The sequence below is a fragment of the Asterias amurensis genome, chromosome 20 (genome assembly GCF_032118995.1).
Source record: "Asterias amurensis chromosome 20, ASM3211899v1".
NCBI lineage: Eukaryota > Metazoa > Echinodermata > Asteroidea > Forcipulatida > Asteriidae > Asterias > Asterias amurensis.
In genome coordinates this window covers 10,659,202-10,677,674 of record NC_092667.1, presented here as the reverse complement: position 1 = coordinate 10,677,674, position 18,473 = coordinate 10,659,202, and the positions used below count along the sequence as shown (strand labels likewise).

The 18,473-nt window shown below is 37.3% G+C and overlaps 1 protein-coding gene across 3 annotated transcripts in view; it reads right to left on the bottom strand.

Annotated features, from left to right (window-relative positions):
* The window catches only part of LOC139952117 (rho-associated protein kinase 2-like), a 79,632-nt gene that overhangs the window by 45,977 nt on the left and 15,182 nt on the right, over positions 1 to 18,473 (bottom strand). For all 3 annotated transcript variants that reach the window (XM_071951076.1, XM_071951078.1, XM_071951079.1), the window contains exons 3-6: positions 14,141 to 14,222; positions 13,376 to 13,476; positions 10,800 to 10,859; positions 7,844 to 7,921 (exon numbers count right to left, since the gene is read on the bottom strand). In XM_071951076.1, the coding sequence (XP_071807177.1) occupies positions 7,844 to 7,921; positions 10,800 to 10,859; positions 13,376 to 13,476; positions 14,141 to 14,222 (321 nt within the window). The remainder of the gene's footprint in view (positions 1 to 7,843; positions 7,922 to 10,799; positions 10,860 to 13,375; positions 13,477 to 14,140; positions 14,223 to 18,473) is intronic.

Sequence of the window (18,473 nt, the reverse complement as noted above, 5' to 3'; positions counted from 1 at the left end):
AAAGCGTGCCTTAAAATATTAGTTGCTGAGGTGCTGTAGTTTTTGAGAAAAGAGTAAAACAATGTCATGAAAAGACGTTTTCACAAGCTAAAATAATTTTCGTCTCATGATCACTGAGACAAAAGTTATTTTCATGACATTGTTTTACTCATTTCTCAAAAACTATACAGCACCTCAGCAAGTTATATTTTCAGGGAAGCTTTCTACTATCATTATCTTTAATGTAAATCTGTGGACATTGTGTGTTTTTTTCCTACAAAAAGTACATAGACTATTTAAGTGAAGCTGGACTCTGTGCAATTATGGCAGATCAATTTCAGTACTAGCCCTTCTACAGTACATGTACATGTAATGTACATAATGTAATATAATAATAATAATAATAATAATAATAATAATAATAATAATAATAATAATAATAATAAAACCATTCTTATTTAGCGCATATCACTGTGAGGTCCCTATGCGCTGTAAAAAGAAATCAACAATTATTGAACAAAGTAAACAGATATGTTTTTAACCGGGTTTTGAATTGTTCTGATGTCTCAGCCTGTTTAACAACCTCTGGAAGACTGTCGCATAACTGAACTGCTGCATATTGGAAAGAGCGGGAACCGTACGACTTGGTTTTGATAACTGGGGGGGAGTCAGAAGGGATTTATTTGAAGATCGCAGATTCCTGCAGCCGATTTCACGAAACGCTAGGATTAATCCTATCTCGAGTAAGGACGAGTAACCCGTCCTAACTTAGGATGAGTTCAATGCGTCCTACGAATTTTGATACGGAACTGAACCCGTCCTAAGTCCTAAGATTAATCCTAAGTTAGAAAGAGAGTTTGGTGAAATCGACGGCTGGTTGTTTTGTACTCCTGAACTAAGCTTTGAAGATAAACAGGGGCAATACCATGGATACATTGATAAGTCAGAACCAAAACTTTAAAATCAATTTTAGCCCGAATTGGCAGCCAATGTAGATCCTTAAGAATGGGTGTGATGGATTCCCGAGTGCGAGTTCTAGTTACAAGTCTGGCCGCTGAATGTAGGCCTGGAATGAAAATGTACACGGAGGCCTTGGCCACTGTTACCCTGGGCCCAATTTCATAGAGCTGCTTAAGCAAAAATGTTGCTTAAGCAAAAATTTCATTGCTTAGTAAAATCAGATTACCGGCCAAGACTCCACTCAATTATAATGCTTAGTAAACAATAGCTAAATACTAGTCACAAGCAATGTATATGGCATAAAATTTTGGCCAGTAACATGTGTAAAATAAGCGAGCTATTTTCGTGCTTAAGCAAATTTTTTGCTTAAGCAGCTCTATGAAATTGGCCCCTGGTCTTGGCCTTGGTGCCCCTTTGAAAGTTTCCCATAAACATTTAAGATTCTCCAATGGAAGTGTCATTCTCATTAATAAAAATGGCCATGAGGCTCAAAGATTTACATTCATCGCCTGTACATTTACGTGTAAAATTAGTTCAAGAAAAACTGTTAAGTGAAGTAAAAACTGTAATACATGTAGGCCACTAAAAAATATTCCCCAACTACATGAAGTCAATACATACACAATAAACATGTATGGGCTTATAAATGTGCCTGGAAATTATTTCTTTTCAAAAGGCAGCTGTGTCGGCAGCACAAAAGAATAAAATTCTTTGTGCACCAGGTAGGGTCACATTATGGGACTTCATTCCAACGACGACGTGACAATATTTATATCGGTTGGAATGTGCATATTTAGGGCAAAGATTATGAATGCCTGGATGAGTACATCAAGTGTGTGACAAAAGGGAAGTGCCATAATGGGGAGGACAACCATCTGGTGTCTAATTCAAAAATTCAACATCCTGGGGTTGTTCTGTTGGCTTTTCCTGGCAGTGGCTTCACTGTCGCACATACCACAATCCTTCCTACACTATGCGAATATCTGAAGTGGTTAACACAATTTGAGAAATGCTTTCAGAGATTGAATATGTTTTTGAAACCCTCTCTAAACCTACATCCATTTGAAGGGAATTGTTTTCAAAATGTTTAACTCTATCAACAGCTGGAGGTTCACAGAATTTGTGCCTCACCAGAAATACAATTTCAAGCCTGAAGTTGCACGAAGGCAACATGGCCTCCCTTGCCCCTGGTCTTGGCCTTCGTGCCCCACCACAAATTTCTTATTTGACTTTAAGATTTTCCAATGGAAGTGCCCTTTGAAAAATGAAAATGGCCTTGCCCTCATAAGTAAGAAGGCTACAGGCTTGGACACAATGTGGACAATTGCTTTCCCCCTTTCGTGACTACTTTCACTTCCTTCAAGAACATTTTCAAGGCTCAGGAGATTTTGAGAAAACCCTGGAAAATCCTGGAACATCACATGCCTGAAGTTTAGGCCTACACTCTGTAAAACCATAGTGAAGTGAAATCCTTTCTTAAAAGTAAAACTAATAGCTCTAAGGGTTTGTGTGAATTTTAAGATTAAAGTAACTGCCCCCAGAATCACATTTCACGAGAACATTGAGGTCGTTCACACGCCGTACTAAAGTTGGTCTAAGTCCACTTAGACCGGTTCGGGTTCAACATTTGTGCGTGTGAACGCAAATAAAGTTAGACCGGATCGGGTTTAAACCCCAAAACTTAAACCATCCAGCGAGGCGGTCTAAGTCTAAACCGGTTCGGGTTTATCTTTTAACACTGCGTGTGGACAGAATGACATCCGGTTTTAACTCACAACGGACGACCCATTGTGTGGTTCAATGCACACGCCCGGGACCCGGAGTGCTTGTTTCTGTTGCCTCTGATGCTGAAAACAAAATTATATTTTCCAAGCTTTTTTTTGTTGAGTGTCCTACAATAAATTGAAACTGTTTTTTTTATGCGTATACTACGAGCGCAGCGAAGAAGCATATGTTGTATTGCTTCTCACATGTACAGCGCTGCCATCCCATAGTGATCACTCTCTGATATCCAATAGTTATCCATCACCGATCCCGTGGATGTGCCTTTCTATTGCCGTCACCGTTACTAGCGTGCTGTACTTTCAATCTAGGAGAATGAACTGCAGTGGGCGCGAGGCTGTGTGTAGGGGAAATTCCCTACGCCAGCAATATCACCACGTTGTTGGGAAGTTGGGAAAATACTGCAAAGTACATGTCGTAACTTGCACGTGTGTAGTTGTGTTTATGAACGACTCAATCGGAATAAAAATCGCGGTACCAGCTTTTGAGAGATTGCAACTTCCAATCGATTGAAGTACAAACTAAAAGTATTTAATAAATCGGAAACAGTGGTATAAAACAAAACACAAAAATGAAACGTGTTCTGTTTCATGGAATATGGACAATATTTTGGTGAGTTTTCTCGGCGGTTTGTATCAATATTTTGTTTGTTTAAAATAATTTCGAGTCGTGTTCATGTTTGTTTTGAGTGCCCATATCCTCCCAACGGTAAAACTGTTACCGCGTTCGATTGAGCCATATGTATCAAATAATTATGCCCTGTCTGATCATCCAGGGAATGGGGCACTCGGTATCTCGGCATACTCGGTGCGTGAATCTGATGAATATAACCGGATGTTAGAGCAACGGGGTCGCGTCTACTTTGACCTCTTAAAACCGAAGATAAACCGGATCGGGTTTAACTCTGTGCTGTCTGAACGCAATGGGTTTTTATTTTTACAACCACCCCCCGCTGCTCGTAAAAGTTAGACCGGTTCGGGTCTAAGTTAGTACGCTGTCTGAACATACCCATATTCAGAAAAATCAGCAAATTCAAAAGAGCTTATCTCCTTTATTAGTATTTTGGCAAAGAAGTACCTCTTCTGTCAATAACTGCGTTTAAAGAGTTTGTTTATTCTTATTTCAAAACAGAAAAAGCTATAGCAAAGAGAAATGATCACTCGATGATCTTAACAAAAAATGGGGTAATATGTTTTAATTAGAATTTTCTGCCCGCTTTATATTGTTTATCTGATGTTTAGGTGTCTAGTTGGTACTGTCTAGTCCTTGGTCTTTATGTTGTCCCTTTTTGTTTGTCTTCTGTCCGTGGTTTTCTTGTTTACTGCCCTTTAGGCATTTTTGTTTAACTCTGTTGGTTGCTTTTTCTGTGATTTATTGTATTTGTTTGTTTTTTTGTTGCTTATGGAATAAAAAAATGAAAAATAAAAAAATGAAATAAAAAAAGTTCAAAATGGTTACTCATGAGTAAAAACACATCACCCATGTACAATGTACAAAGTGCAGTGTTACCTTCTTCCAGAAGTGGGTGGGAATACTACTAAAAACACCTTAAAGGAACACGTTGCCTTGGATCGGACGAGTTGGTCAAAACAAAAGCGTTTGTAACCGTTTTTTATAAAATGCATATCAGCCATTCCATGGTATTTGCGCTTCATAGTAAAAAAATTAAAATGGTTATCAGTGAAGTTTTTACATTTATTTTGAAACAAGAACACCTAGTGCTTCTATTTCTAAAAAGACTTTATAAAAATATTCTTTATTGTTTTTGTGACAGCCTTGGGAGTAAAGGGTAAAAAGTGTACACTGAAGTCTGAAAAATCCTTGAAATTCAGGTTTTGAAAAAAAAAACATGAAACAATAGGTGTTCAGATTTAATCATTATGTATAAACAACAAAGAGTCATTAGTAAGGACAGCCAAAATTAAATATACCTTTTTGAACTATTGACTTTTGAAAAATGGGAGTTAATTTTTACCCTCGTTTTACTGTCACGCGAGTCACAAAAAAAATGATTATAGTATTTTTTCTGTTATAGACCCTCAACATTTCTTTTCTTCTCTCTCATAATAGTGGTCTTTTCAAAGGGTCTTTCAAGAATTTATTAGTTTTTTTTTACCTAGGCATTCTACTTTTTAAAAAAAACACCCTCGAGTTTGTCACGCGAGTCACGGCAAATGCACTTAATGCACATGGTTGGCAAAAGCTACCAAATTATTCTGGGGATGATGTCTACATGGAATGTTAAAAAAGCACCCCAGCCCACTGGAACATACTACTATGCCCCTGAATTTATAAATTTATGTTAGAAAAAGGAATTATTACAGTGTACAATTATGACTTGGCACACTGTCAGCAGATCATGTTGAACTACATGTACCATGTGTACACTGCATACTGCACTGTACAATGTATTCACATCTGCATAATTTAAATAATACAAGGAATGATAAACTTAAAACAAGAACGAACAAAAATATTTGATGAAACTGTGTATTTTAAGACAGTATTCTTAAGTTAGATTTGGAGGGGGGCATTAATAAAGAAATTACTTAACAGATGTACATGTACTCAGCCTAACACAGTCTAATGCCATTAGAACTTGACACCAAAATTGGTTGTTTCTTATCAACCTACTCTGCCAAGCGTAGTGAGAAAAAAGTCGTTCCCCCAATCACAAAACAATATAATAATTTCTAGTAAGGGTTCTCTCTATGAGTTTGAGTGGTTCTGAAAAGAACTGGTGGTTTCACAACTCTACGTTTCGACCAGACAGTGTTGTTGAACCACCAATTCTTTTCAGAACCGTCCCAACATTACCATGTTTAAGTCAAAGCCTCTTCAGATTCTTAATTTTCCTTTAAATGTTGCTTCAGGTGTTTCTTCCTTTGATAAAAAGATTCAACTTCAAGTTCTAAGTGTTCTGAATGAAATAAATTATTCTTGTTATGCAGTATCCTGTTTATCTATTGTATATTTTCTCACTTGTCACGCGAGTCACAAACTTCTGTCACGCGAGTCACGTTGCATTTAACAAATTTTCAATTTTTTTAAAAGTTTTTATTTTGTACTTTTTATTGGTAAGTATAGTGCTTCTCTTGTACTTAAAAAAAAAGTGATCCGGGACTAAAAAGTTTCTCTGAGTTCTCACGAATGGGCAACGGCATACAGGGATACAAGACCTTTCATTTTTTGGCAGTCACGCGAGTCACATTTTTGGAACACCTATAAAAACATGATACCTACACAATTTGTGTTCGTTTTTTATTTTTTATTATAGGGCTCTTTACTAAGTTTATATAAATTGAGTTACATGAGAGCCACGTTTTATATTTTGGAGTATAGATCTTTCAAAAGTTGAAAAACCAGTGAGATTGTCACGCGAGTCACAATGGAATGGCTGACATGGTTGGAAAGATGTTTTAAAAGTAGAATACAATGATCCACACAAGTTTGTCTCGAAATTGCGTGGTTTTTCTTCTACTGTGCGAACTAACATGGTCGGCCATTTATGGGAGTCAAAATTTTGACCCCCATAAATGGCCGACGTGTTAGTCGACAAGGTTAAAGGAAAACCACGCAATTTCGAAGCATGTTTGTGTGGATCATTGTATTCTACTTTTACAACATCTTTCTAACCATATGCATTTTATAAAAAACGGTTACAAACGCTTTTCAAAGACCAACTCGACCGATCCAAGGCAACGTGTTCCTTTAAAAGCTTCACCTTGTGTTTTGAGTAAAATTTTAATTCTAAACTTTCATGCCCAATCATGCAACTCAGTTTGCCTTTAGAGAACCCTACCATAAAATCTGTATGCAATTTCCCTTTGGGCAAATACACAGAAATATGGTTTAATAATTTATCTGTGAAGTAGATTGCAACTGACAGCCCAGACAGGCGTGACAAGAGGTGAGAAAAGCTGCACAGCCTGATCCACTAAGCAGCCATCTGTCATCTTTCATTATCATCTGGACTGGCTGACTTATGGATTGTTCCATTCTGTGGCTCTGGCTTCATGCTCTGTCCATATTGAATGTACCTTGTACATCTACATGTACATATGCACAGTACACTCCCCCCCCCCTTCCTCCCCTGCTAAATGTATCCTGCCTGACTAATGGCTTGTTCCATTCTGTGGCTCTGGCTTCATGCTCTGTCCATATTGAATGTACCTTGTACCTACATGTACATGTACAGTACACTCCCCCCCCCCTTCATCCCCTGCCAAATGTATCCCACCAGTCTGACTAATGGCGTGTTCCATTATGTGGCTCTAGTTTCAGGCTCAGTCAGTCTCATTAAAGTAAACTGTACACCAAAACTGAGGTCATCGTGGTCCTGTGGTTGGACTGCAGGACTTGTAATCACAAGGTTGTAGGTTTGTATCCTACATTGTATACATTCTACATTACATGTACCCTCCACCTCCCTGCAATTTTACACCATGACTGGGTAACTTGTGGCTTGTTCCATTACTTGGCTCTGGCTTCAGGCTCAGTCAGTCTCATTAAAGTAAACTGTACACCAAAACTTAGGTCATCGTGGTCCTGTGGTAGGACTGCAGGACTTTAAATCACAAGGTTGTAGGTTTGAATCCTACCCAAGCTCACTGCTCATTTCACGACGACTACAATATGTATTGTTGTTTAGTTCCTGAATCACACTTTCTTGACTGTACAATTCATAATCAGAGACGTTAAAACAAGTGTTGTACAATTATGCGAGAGATTTGTTGTTGCCAGCTTGGCTTTACATCCCCCTCATGGGAAAGTTTGCAGAGTTCCCTTGATGGGAAGATCATCTTATCAAACAAAACAAAACAAAAATTGACAGACCTACATATGAATACAAATCTGAGGGAAGCTGCGTCGTTGGCTCTGTTTAAACGCCTCCTCAAGACATTTTTATTCCCACAACCTAATTTGCTCCTACATCTATTGGCTTGTCGTTGGTCTGTTTTTGTTCTTGTTTCTGTTCTTGTGTTGCCCTCCCTTTGTCAGGCGCTCTGTTCATTGTATAGCGCCTTATAAATGCTCTGTATTATTATTATTATTATTATTATTATTATTATTATTATTATTATTATTATTATTATTATTATTATGAATGATTTGACCATACCTGAACAATCCACTCGCTGTCTGCATACGCCATGATGTCTCTCTCTTCCCAGAAGAATGCAGAATCCGATCGTCTTATCTAGAAACAAGTAATTAAAGGTGTTGAATACGACATGTTGATTTTTTTTTATAACAAAAGGCACGATTCCACATCGTTGGTTTTATTGATAGCTACATAGTACAAACATGTACATGTATGTACCAATCACGCTTCATGCCTTTGCGAATCGATACAAACCACATCCCACATTAATGGTATTGTTAGAAAACTTTGCACAGGATGTGTATTTATTAAGCATTTTGCACACTACATAATAATAACAATAATTGTGGCTTCTTATATAGCTTACATGTCCGTCACTCAGTAACACTCCTGGTGCTGTAACATACAGTATTCCCTGCAAGATGTCGGACTTTGTTTGAATTATGAGACCTAATTCTGATAGCACCATGTAATGCTTTACAAGATGCTGTGGCGCAATTTGCTGCTGATCGGACCAGGAACACAGGGGCAAACCCCTTCTCTTTTCGATAAGTGCACTGGTTTTTTTTTACATGCGTCACATAACACATGGGGCCAACGGCTTAACGTCCCATCCGAAGGACGAAATGTCTCGCTTAAGGACACAAGTGTCACGGCTCAGGGATTCGAACCCACACTCTGCTGATCAGAAACACCAGAGTTTGAATTCGGTGCTCTTAACCGTTCGGCCACGACACTTCCACATGTACACCATACTGCAGGAATACATTATCAACCATAAATGGGTGATACTGAATATTCAGACAGTAAATAGGAGAGTGTCATGGCCGAGTGGTTAACAGCATCAAATTCAAGTTCTGGTGCTAAGTCACCAGAGTGTGGGTTCGAATCCCGGTCATGACACTTGTGTCATTGAGCAAGATACTTTACTATAATTGCTTCTCTTCACCCAGGGGTATAAATGGGTACCTGTGAGGGCAGAGGTTGATATTGTGAATGAAAAAGCCTTTGGAGCGATGTAAACTGTTGCCCAGGTTATACCTGTACTCCCAAGGGAGCTAGAAACATTAAAAAGGGATGTTATTGGCCCTACGAACAGGGCACTAATGTAAAGCGCATTGATACGGCTTTTGTGAATGCGCTGTATATAAGAGTTATTATTTCATTTCAAAAGGCGATTTTTATTCAGATGCACAAGATGTGTTTAGTGGAGCAACTGTGCACAGAACTGTATTAATCGTCTCGTCTTTGTAGTTAGTGGCCTTTATTAAGGTGTGGCCATCTTGATTTTACTCCATTCCAACTCAGTGTAACCAAACTGAGGCTGGACGGAAAAAAAACAGTCTGGTGCCATGCGCAATGATTGTTAGCATTCATTACTGTTATTGGAAACAGGGAACATGACCAAAATGGTGACAACATGATAAAGGTCTATTGTGCATGCTTACAACCCCTGTTGTTGTTCTTTTAGAACCTGACTAATATAGTTCTAATGCAGCAGAGTTATTTTGTGGCTGTCACTTTAACAATCAAGCTACAACCCTGGATATAACATGTACTAACAACAAGTACAGTCACAATGAACTAACCAAGTCATAACCGAAGTCAATATAAATATTTATTCTAGCATTGTTTATTCGCTATTATTATTATTGTTATTAATGGTTTATTTATTCAACAATATTTTTTTTTTTTAAGACACTGGCAGTAAAAAAACTGAATTGCGGTCTTAAATTTGTCAGTTAATACATTAAAAAAAGATAGTTAAATGAAATTTGACTAAAACACAGAAAACATTAAATTGCACAAATGACACAAGACCCCTAATATAAAATAACAGGGCAAAAGACCCAGAATTGCACCAAAAAAAACATAAAAATCACAGAACAGTCCGTAACCAGATCTGGAAAGCGTTACGACAACAGATACAAAATTAAAATCAAGGACAGCAAATATATATCTCATATATCTTTAAATTATATCTTTAAATTAAGATATATAATTCATATTATCTTTAAATGCATGAAACCAGTTTCACTACCATTCACCCCACATGCATTAACAAAGAAACCAGTGTGCCAGCCTACCGTCAGAAACTGTAAGCAGGAAAGGCAACAATTGATATGAAAATACAAACAAAACAGCTTCTCAGGGTTTTTTGTATTGTGATATTTTATTTTAGGGTGAAACCCTTTTTTTCTTTCCCAGCATAAACTCATGACTCGAAACAATAACAAACACATGTAACAAGATCTAATCTAACTGCACAGACACCAACTTGGGCTCGGACAGCTCAGGCTAAAGGCCTAATCACACTGCAGTGATAATAAAGACGTTAACAATCTCGACGCAAAGAGAACGCATTCTATTGGTTGAATGAGCGTGTGCGTATTCTGCGTGGAGCAGTTCAACTAATAGAACACATCCTCTTTGCATCGTGATCGTTATTGTTTTTGTTATCGCTGCAGTGTGACTTGGCATTTAGGCTACATGCGCTGCATTCGCATTGCATTTTGGAGCAGCGCTTAGTGCACGAACATCAGCACCTCGAGCCTGGAGCCAGATCCCAAGCCGAGGTCCGAGAAAGAAATCTGGTGTACACGTAGTGCATTGTACATACAACTGTAATCATGTATTTGTGCATCATACCTGTAGGCAAATACACTTTTCTACTGTTTTGGTTTTAAATGCACAAAAAACAAGAATCAAACTTGACTTTTAGTTTGGCTTACCATTTACATTTTACTGAGAGAAAAAAAGAATCAAACTTGACTTTTAATTTGGCTTATCATTTCCAATTTACTGAGAGAAAAAAAACAAGAATCAAATTCGACTTTTACTTTGGCTTACCATTTCCATTTAACTGAGAGAAAAAAAAACAAGAATCAAATTCGACTTTTACTTTGGCTTACCATTTCCATTTAACTGAGAAGAAAAAAAACAAGAATCAAACTTGACTTTTAATTTGGCTTACCATTTCCATTTTACTGAGAAGCTTCAAGGCAAACACCTTGCGGGAATCTTTCTCTCGGACCTGGAACATAAACAGAGTTCATGATTTAAATCAGTTCAATTACCCCCCTGACATTGGTTGCCTTCGTTGATGAAATGTGCTTGCATGACAGGCTATTTTTTGCTGAGACCTGTGCACAGCACATTTGTGTGTGTTTTTTTGTCATCAAAGATGGAGGTCAATGAGGTCATCTGCAATCCATCTAACCTTTCTTTTGCAATGTCACAGCCCAAGTTTTTTACCAACCGAGGTTGGAAAACTATGGAAAGCGATATTTCCATTTGAAAGCACTCCTAATCGTTCATCTAACTTCTAAACCTTCCAGTGCTTACATGTACTGTAAGCCAACAAAAGACAAATATGGTGCAAATCCAAGGTGAAAGCTAAGCTGGCCAACCAATTTTTCTTGCACGAACCTGTGAAATACGATTACGCTTAAAGACAGTGGACACTATTGGTAATTGTTAAAGACTAGTCTTCACAGTTGGTGTATCTCAACATATGCATAAAATAACAAACCGGTGAAAATTGGAGCTCAATCGGTCGTTAAAGTTGCGAGATAATAATGAAAGTAAAAACACCCTCCGTCACACGAATTTGTGTGCTTTCTGATGCTTGATTTTGAGACCTCAAGTTCTAAACTTGAGGTCTCGAAATCAAATTCGTGGAAAATTACTGATTTCTCGAAAACTACGTCACTTCAGAGGGAGCTGTTTCTCACAATGTTTTATACTATCAACCTCTCCCCATTACTTGTAATCAAGAAAGGTTTTATGATGATAATTATTTTGAGTAATTACCAATAGTGTCCACTGCCTTTAAAGCAAACTGTTCTGCTACACTAAGCATGACAATTTGCTTCCTGTTAAGGAAACTGGTTGAAGGTTTCAAAGTGTGCAACCTGAACAAATATCCTTCTATTTTTTCAGTTTTCCCTTTCCTCCAGAAAAACAGTCTCGGCACTTCAGGATTTCATTTCTATTTGAAGGTCGTCGATACTTCTGCAAAGTATAAACTTTCCGCATCTACTCAGCTTGAAACACACTTGCACTGTAGAGCTGCTGACACGGAATCTTCACTAGCGCTAATTTTCCCAAGGGGTCATTGCACAGTAATTTCCATTAAAAATCACATAATTCAGATCAACAATCACAGACGCTGCTTGCTCCCACTGTCGTCATAATGACTATTAATTTAGAACGCGTGCCTCGGAGCACTGGCGTTCGCTTAATTTCACATTTTGTGCAAATCGAAACAGGAATGCCAGAGAAAGGCTTGGAATGCATATAAACTGACGGCAAACTCTTTCATCACACCATCCTTGCAGTACTTGTGAGAGTGGTCTGTGAACAGCCAACTAGATGCTATTTTTCTCTTTTTCTCTGTTTGACCAATGTCTAAATTCCTTAAGGTTTTTTCATCCGCTTTTAATTTTTTTCCTTTTTTTTAGGGGGGTTGGGGGTCGAATCAGGTTTAAGAACATTAAACTGTCAATTTTCATAGACCTTTCATTGCATTACTCAAAATCAAAAGCTAACGAGAAAAACAAAACACTCCATGATAAGCATCTTGAAAAACATATCACTCGCTCTTGTGTTTACTAAATAAACCTGAGCCTGGATATACCCTACAGACTTGATTGCGGCCTCCTCAACTGTTTACGTCAAAATCCAGACATGGGAATTTAAACTAGGGACCTCATTGATGATTTCAATCTAAGTGCTAATGGATAATCCATGTTACTGTTACTCCCCAATGGTAAATGCTGTGTCTAGCATGCTTCATTTCAGAAGAAAACAAAATTGCAAAACACAAATGAATAACAACTATTTATAATATGGGCATGTACATTAACATGAAGACCCCTGATTTGGGGAGAGGTAATTCACTTCCATTATCTAGTTTTAAAAAAAACATAGTCATGTACCATCCAACCAACTTGTGAAAAAGTCATCACATTGCCAATGTGAGACTGAATTCTAGTGAAGAAAAATTCATTCAAACACAAAAAACTGGGCCACTGCTACTGCATCAATATCCATTGAAGTTTACTGTCGGCTCCTGTTGAACACCGCACCATGCAGCAGAGTATGGGATTTGAATTGACTGCTATTTGTTAAAATGCAACAAAACACAAGTTTACCATTTGTTGCATGATGTTGCCTTTTAGCAAGATGCAAGGGATAATGAAAACTAGGCTAAGCAGCAATTAAAGGCAGTGGACACTATTGGTAATTACTCAAATTAATTCTGAAGTAATGTAGTTTTCAAGTTTTTTGAGAAAGAAGTAATTTTCCACGAATTTGATTTAGAATTTGAGGTCTTGAAATCAAGTATCTGAAAGCACACAACTTCATGCAACCAGTGTGTTTTTTCATACATAGTTATCTCGCAACTTCGGGGACCAATATTGAGCTCAAATTTTCACAGGTTTGTTATTTTATGCATATGTTGAGATACACCAAGTGAGAAGACTGGTCTTTGATAAAACCAATAGTGCCCAGAAAAAAATTGCTACAAAAATCACAGTTTCTTACCACTTGTACTTCTCCGAAAGCTCCCCTGCCGATGACTTTAATGACTTGGAAGTCTTGTGATGACAGTCTGTGAAGCTTTACGTCGTCAACTGGTCCATCATCTTCAAAAATTTTTAATCAATTCAACTAAGATTAGTAACTTGTTTGACTGTTTACATGGTATAGTTGGCCATATATCATAGGACCTAAACCATAGCAAACGTTTAAAAATGACTCCTACAATGATAATTTTAATGGATAGTGATTACCTTCCTTTTCTGATTTGAGTCTCCCAGGAATTTACTTTTTAAAAACGGAAATAAACTCATATGACTGGTCACGACAACAAATATTGATAAGGAACCAGACTAATATTTGTCACTTTAAAATGTCCAAGTCCCCCCCCCCCCCCCACAACACCCCCCAAAACCCAATCACTGAACACAGTGCTGAAAAAACATACACTGCCTTTATCAATGTATACATTTTTAAGGTCTGGTAAAAAAAATACTTATTTTCCAGAAAAAAAAATTCTGAGGCAGGAAACTTCTGCACAGGAATTAAAAAGACATTCAATTTACATGTGTAACTGAATTAAATTGAACTGAATAATGAAATGAACTTTTCCATCAATCACCGGTTGGCTTTGCTTCCAGCCTAGCTGGGTCTAGAGAAAGAGTGTGCTAAACTACTTTGTCTTTTACTTACATGTACATCTCCTCAGAAATGTTTCCACATCTCTTCAGAGAGAGTGTGCTAAACTACTGTACTTTGTCTTTTACTCACATCTCTTCAGAAATGTTTCCACGTTTTTGTTCCTTTTCACAGCTGGGATGTTGACATCACAGACAAGGGCTGAAATCCCATCCTGTATTGAGAAAGTAGGATTAGAAATACACGTTGTTAAACTACGTTACGTCTTGTATTAGAAGTCTACAATGTACATGTACAAACATCTTTCTTTTTTGCTAAATTATTTGGCACCAATGTATGTGAAACACAGGGCTTGCTTTATACATGTACATACACTTTTGAAAATTACTCCAAAATGAATTTTAAACCATAAAAGACTTACTGGGTAAGCACTCTTGGAAACTATTATTATTATTATTTATTTATCTGACACTGTACATTGTATACTAAAAACAAAATACAAACACAGAGAATTGGTACTAAAAAGAACATGTTGTTTTTAAAAGCCGAGAGGCATTATGCCTGTATGCCCGGAGTTACAAAAATTTACTTTACAACTCTGGCCCGAAGGCCTTCAATTCCAATACCTTTGGCTACACAAAGTACAGCCAAAAGTATTCTCAGAATGTATTTACACATTTTAACAAATCTTTACAATTATTTAAAACAATGGATATATGACTAGTAAAAAATTGCACAATGTTACCACAGGAAAAAAGGTAAGTCCCTCAAAACAAAAAGTAAAAGATCGATAGACACCAACAAAAGACATTTCTGGTATTCTTAAAGACACTGGACACTATTGGTAATAATTGTCAAAGATCAGTCTTTTCACTTGGTGTTCTCAACAAGTGCATAAAATAACAAACCGGTGAAAACTTGAGGTCAATCGGTCGTTGAAGTTGCGAGATAATAATGAAAGAAAAAACACCCTTGTCGCACGCAGTTGTGTGTTTTCAGATGTTTGATTTCAAGACCTCAAGTTCTAAATCTGAGGTGTCAAAATCAAATTCGTGGAAAATTATTTCTTTCTCGAAAACTACGTTACTTCAGAGGGAGCCGTTTCTCACGATGTTTTATACCATCAACAGCTCCCCATTGCTCGTTACCGAGTAAGGTTTTATGCTAATAATTATTTTAAAATAATTACCAATAGTGTCCACTGCCTTTAAACCCTGAATGCAAACAATATGAAAATACTCCCCCATCAAAAAATAATTAAAATAGATTTCATGTATGTTAACAAGCAGTGCAAAGAATTGTATTTTTAGTAAAAGGGGCACAATAAGATAGAGCTATCTGCAAGAAACGTTTCTCAGAGTACAGGGGCTGGTAGTTGCTCCAGTATACTGACTGACTCTGATACAATTGAATAATAACATTTCAACTGTTCTTTGCTCATGGTACAGTCAGGGTGCATACCACGGCCATGATGTAATGCTTTCTTATGATGCATGTACACAGTGGTTACTCCTAGATGCATACACAGATCATTTACAGATTGCATAGCCCTGCCACACACTTGTTCAGCTTTCTTTTCCTCGGCTTGTGAACATTGAAGTCCATTAAAGTTTTCTAATGAAATGGAAATTATCAACAGCCAATCTTAGCGTGTTGTACGTACACATTGTTGTATAAATGCATGATGCATTGTTCGTGAAGAAAATAAAGACTACGTATGTACTTTATTTTAAACCAGGCAGGCTTTAAAAAGGTCAGAAATCAAATAAAAGTCTAATGTTTTTTCATCCTGACAAATCACAGTATTAAGTATAGAATACAAGTAGTGGTAGTCCTACATGTACAGTAGGCACAGAATTGTCTGTCCAAGCAATGCTAAATTTCACTTTTCATTTGACAACAGGAAAGTGCACACAGAACAATAATTGAAAAGGAAAATACACAATTTTGACACAAAAAAATACAACAAATGAAATAAAAAAGGCCAGTATATTCTACAAGGGAATAATCATCATAACACCAACGACTACCAGACCCGACAATGAGAAAATAAAGGATGTCGGCAATGCATTGTTTCATTTTGCCCTTGGGGTTTGTCTCTTCCTTTTGTTTATTTTAATCAAACAGCCAACACAATAATATTAGCGTAGCACACTTGCATGGTTGCATGTACATGTATAGATCTATAATAAGTTGAATTTATTGTCAATGTCGTAAACAAACCACAGTCTGGACTATTTATGGCAGCCCCAAAACCACCATCAAATTTCATAACAACTTTTTGTATGTCTATCCATAGACCATGTAACCCTTGTTTACAAAACCAATGACCTTGTACATTCCAAGTTATTTCCTGGCAGGTGAGATTACTATCAACTGGTCATGAGAAATGTGTCATAATTTCCACATTAACAAGTTTGAGTTTCTTCAAGTTTATATTTTATCTAAAGTTGATAACAATCAGTATGATTTGCACCTTTTCACCTCTGCACATGTTGTATGGTGGAAAGAAGAGAGGTTAGCAGTATGTAGGCTACATAACAACATGTGCAAATCTCTTTTGAGTGGTGTTGGTTCTGAAAAGAACCGCGGAATAATGACTCCACCTTTCAATCGGTATGCTCTGATTAGCTTCAGGAGAATGCTGATAAAAATCGGACTACTGCACAGGGCTGTATGCTTCGTTTTTGAAAGGGCAAGGGCACCAAGGCATTTTCTCTTTGGCAAAGGGCACCTTATGAGGAAATTATAAATTTATACTGGAGCATTTCAAGGGCACTGAGGCAATGGCAAGGGGCAACGGAGGCAATCGCCTCCGTTGCCTCCGTGAAGTATCAGGCCTGACTGCAACTTCTAGGCCTATAACATTTTAGATTTGTATGTGTTCTTCAGTTGGGTTGTGTACGCATCATGCCTTGCAAGGCCCAATTTCATAGAGCTCCTTTAGCACACAAAGTAGCTAAGCACAACAAAACTATGCTTATCAAGGTTACCAGCCAAACTACCATTTCACTTGTATAATTTGTGACTGGTATCCTGCGCAATTCTGCTCAGAAGACAATTCTAACATTTTGCTGTTTAAAGCAGCTCTATGAAATTGGGCCCAGGAAGTCCAGGCTCTGTGGCTCTACTCTGTGGCTCTTATGAAAACAAATTATATCACGTAATCACACACAATGTCTATAGACACGGATGCCTTGGTTATTTTTGAATTGTTTACTACAACCTGAGAACTGCAGGGTCTGAATAAAACTTCAAGGAAAGCTTTGTTAGTACCAGTAGAAAACAAAAATATGCATAATTGTTTAAATACCTTAATGTTGTCTAATGAGTATTTTCAATAAAATGTCTATATGTAACTTTTGTGGGACAAAAAACACAATGTCCACAGATTTACACTAAACTTACACAGTTTGAAGATAATGATAGTAGAAAGCTTCCCTGAAAATATTATGTGCCGAGGTGCTGTAGTTTTGGTGAAATAAGTAAAACAATGTCATGAAAATAGACGAAAATTATTTTAATCATTTTACAAACGCATTTTTATGACATTCTTTTACTCATTTCTCAAAAACTACAGCACCTCAGTAAGTAATATTTGAAGGGAAGCTTTCCACTTCTTCAAACCCTGTAAGTTTAATGTGAATCTATGGACATTTTGGAAAAGTACCCGAATCCTTTAAAGCTTCAATTTATAGTGTGGCATAATAGCAGAGCAAAAGTTATGTAAACATTGTATTTATTTTTCCTAGAAATCACTCCAAACTTGGTGGTTTAAAGGTAGTGGACACTATTGGTAATAACTCAAAATAATTAGCATAAAACCTTACTTGGTAACGAGTATTGGGGGAGAGGTTGATAGTATAAAACGTTATGAGAAACGGCTCCCTCTGAAGTGACGTAGTTTTCGAGAAAGAAGTAATTTTTCCACGAATTTGATTTTGAGATCTCAGATTTAGAATTTGAGGTCTCGATATCAAGCATCTGAAAGAACACAACTTCGTGTGACAAGGGTGTTTTCTTCTTGCATTATTATCTCGCAACTTCTACGACCGATTGAGCTCAAATTTTCACAGGTTTGTTATTTTATGCATAGGTTGAGATACACCAACTGTAAAAACTAGTCTTTGACAATTACCAATAGTGTCCAGTGTCTTTAAGAATATCAGAAATGTCTGTAAGTTTGTAAACAAAACTGCCTTGCCCTCAGTACAGAAGGAAGTGTCAGACCTGACCATTTAGTACTAGGGCCTACATGTATGCCTACACAAAAACTGTCTCAAAGTCCACTTTTAGCCACCCCAAGAAAATGTTTTCATATTGTTATTTAGATTTGCAGTGAACTGCAATCGCATGATTGCATGCAAAATAAACCTGGGCTCATGCAGTTGGCATTTCTGTTACTGATGTGGCGGCCAGATTATCAACAATGATTCATTTCAAGGAAGGGGGGAGGAAGAGCAAT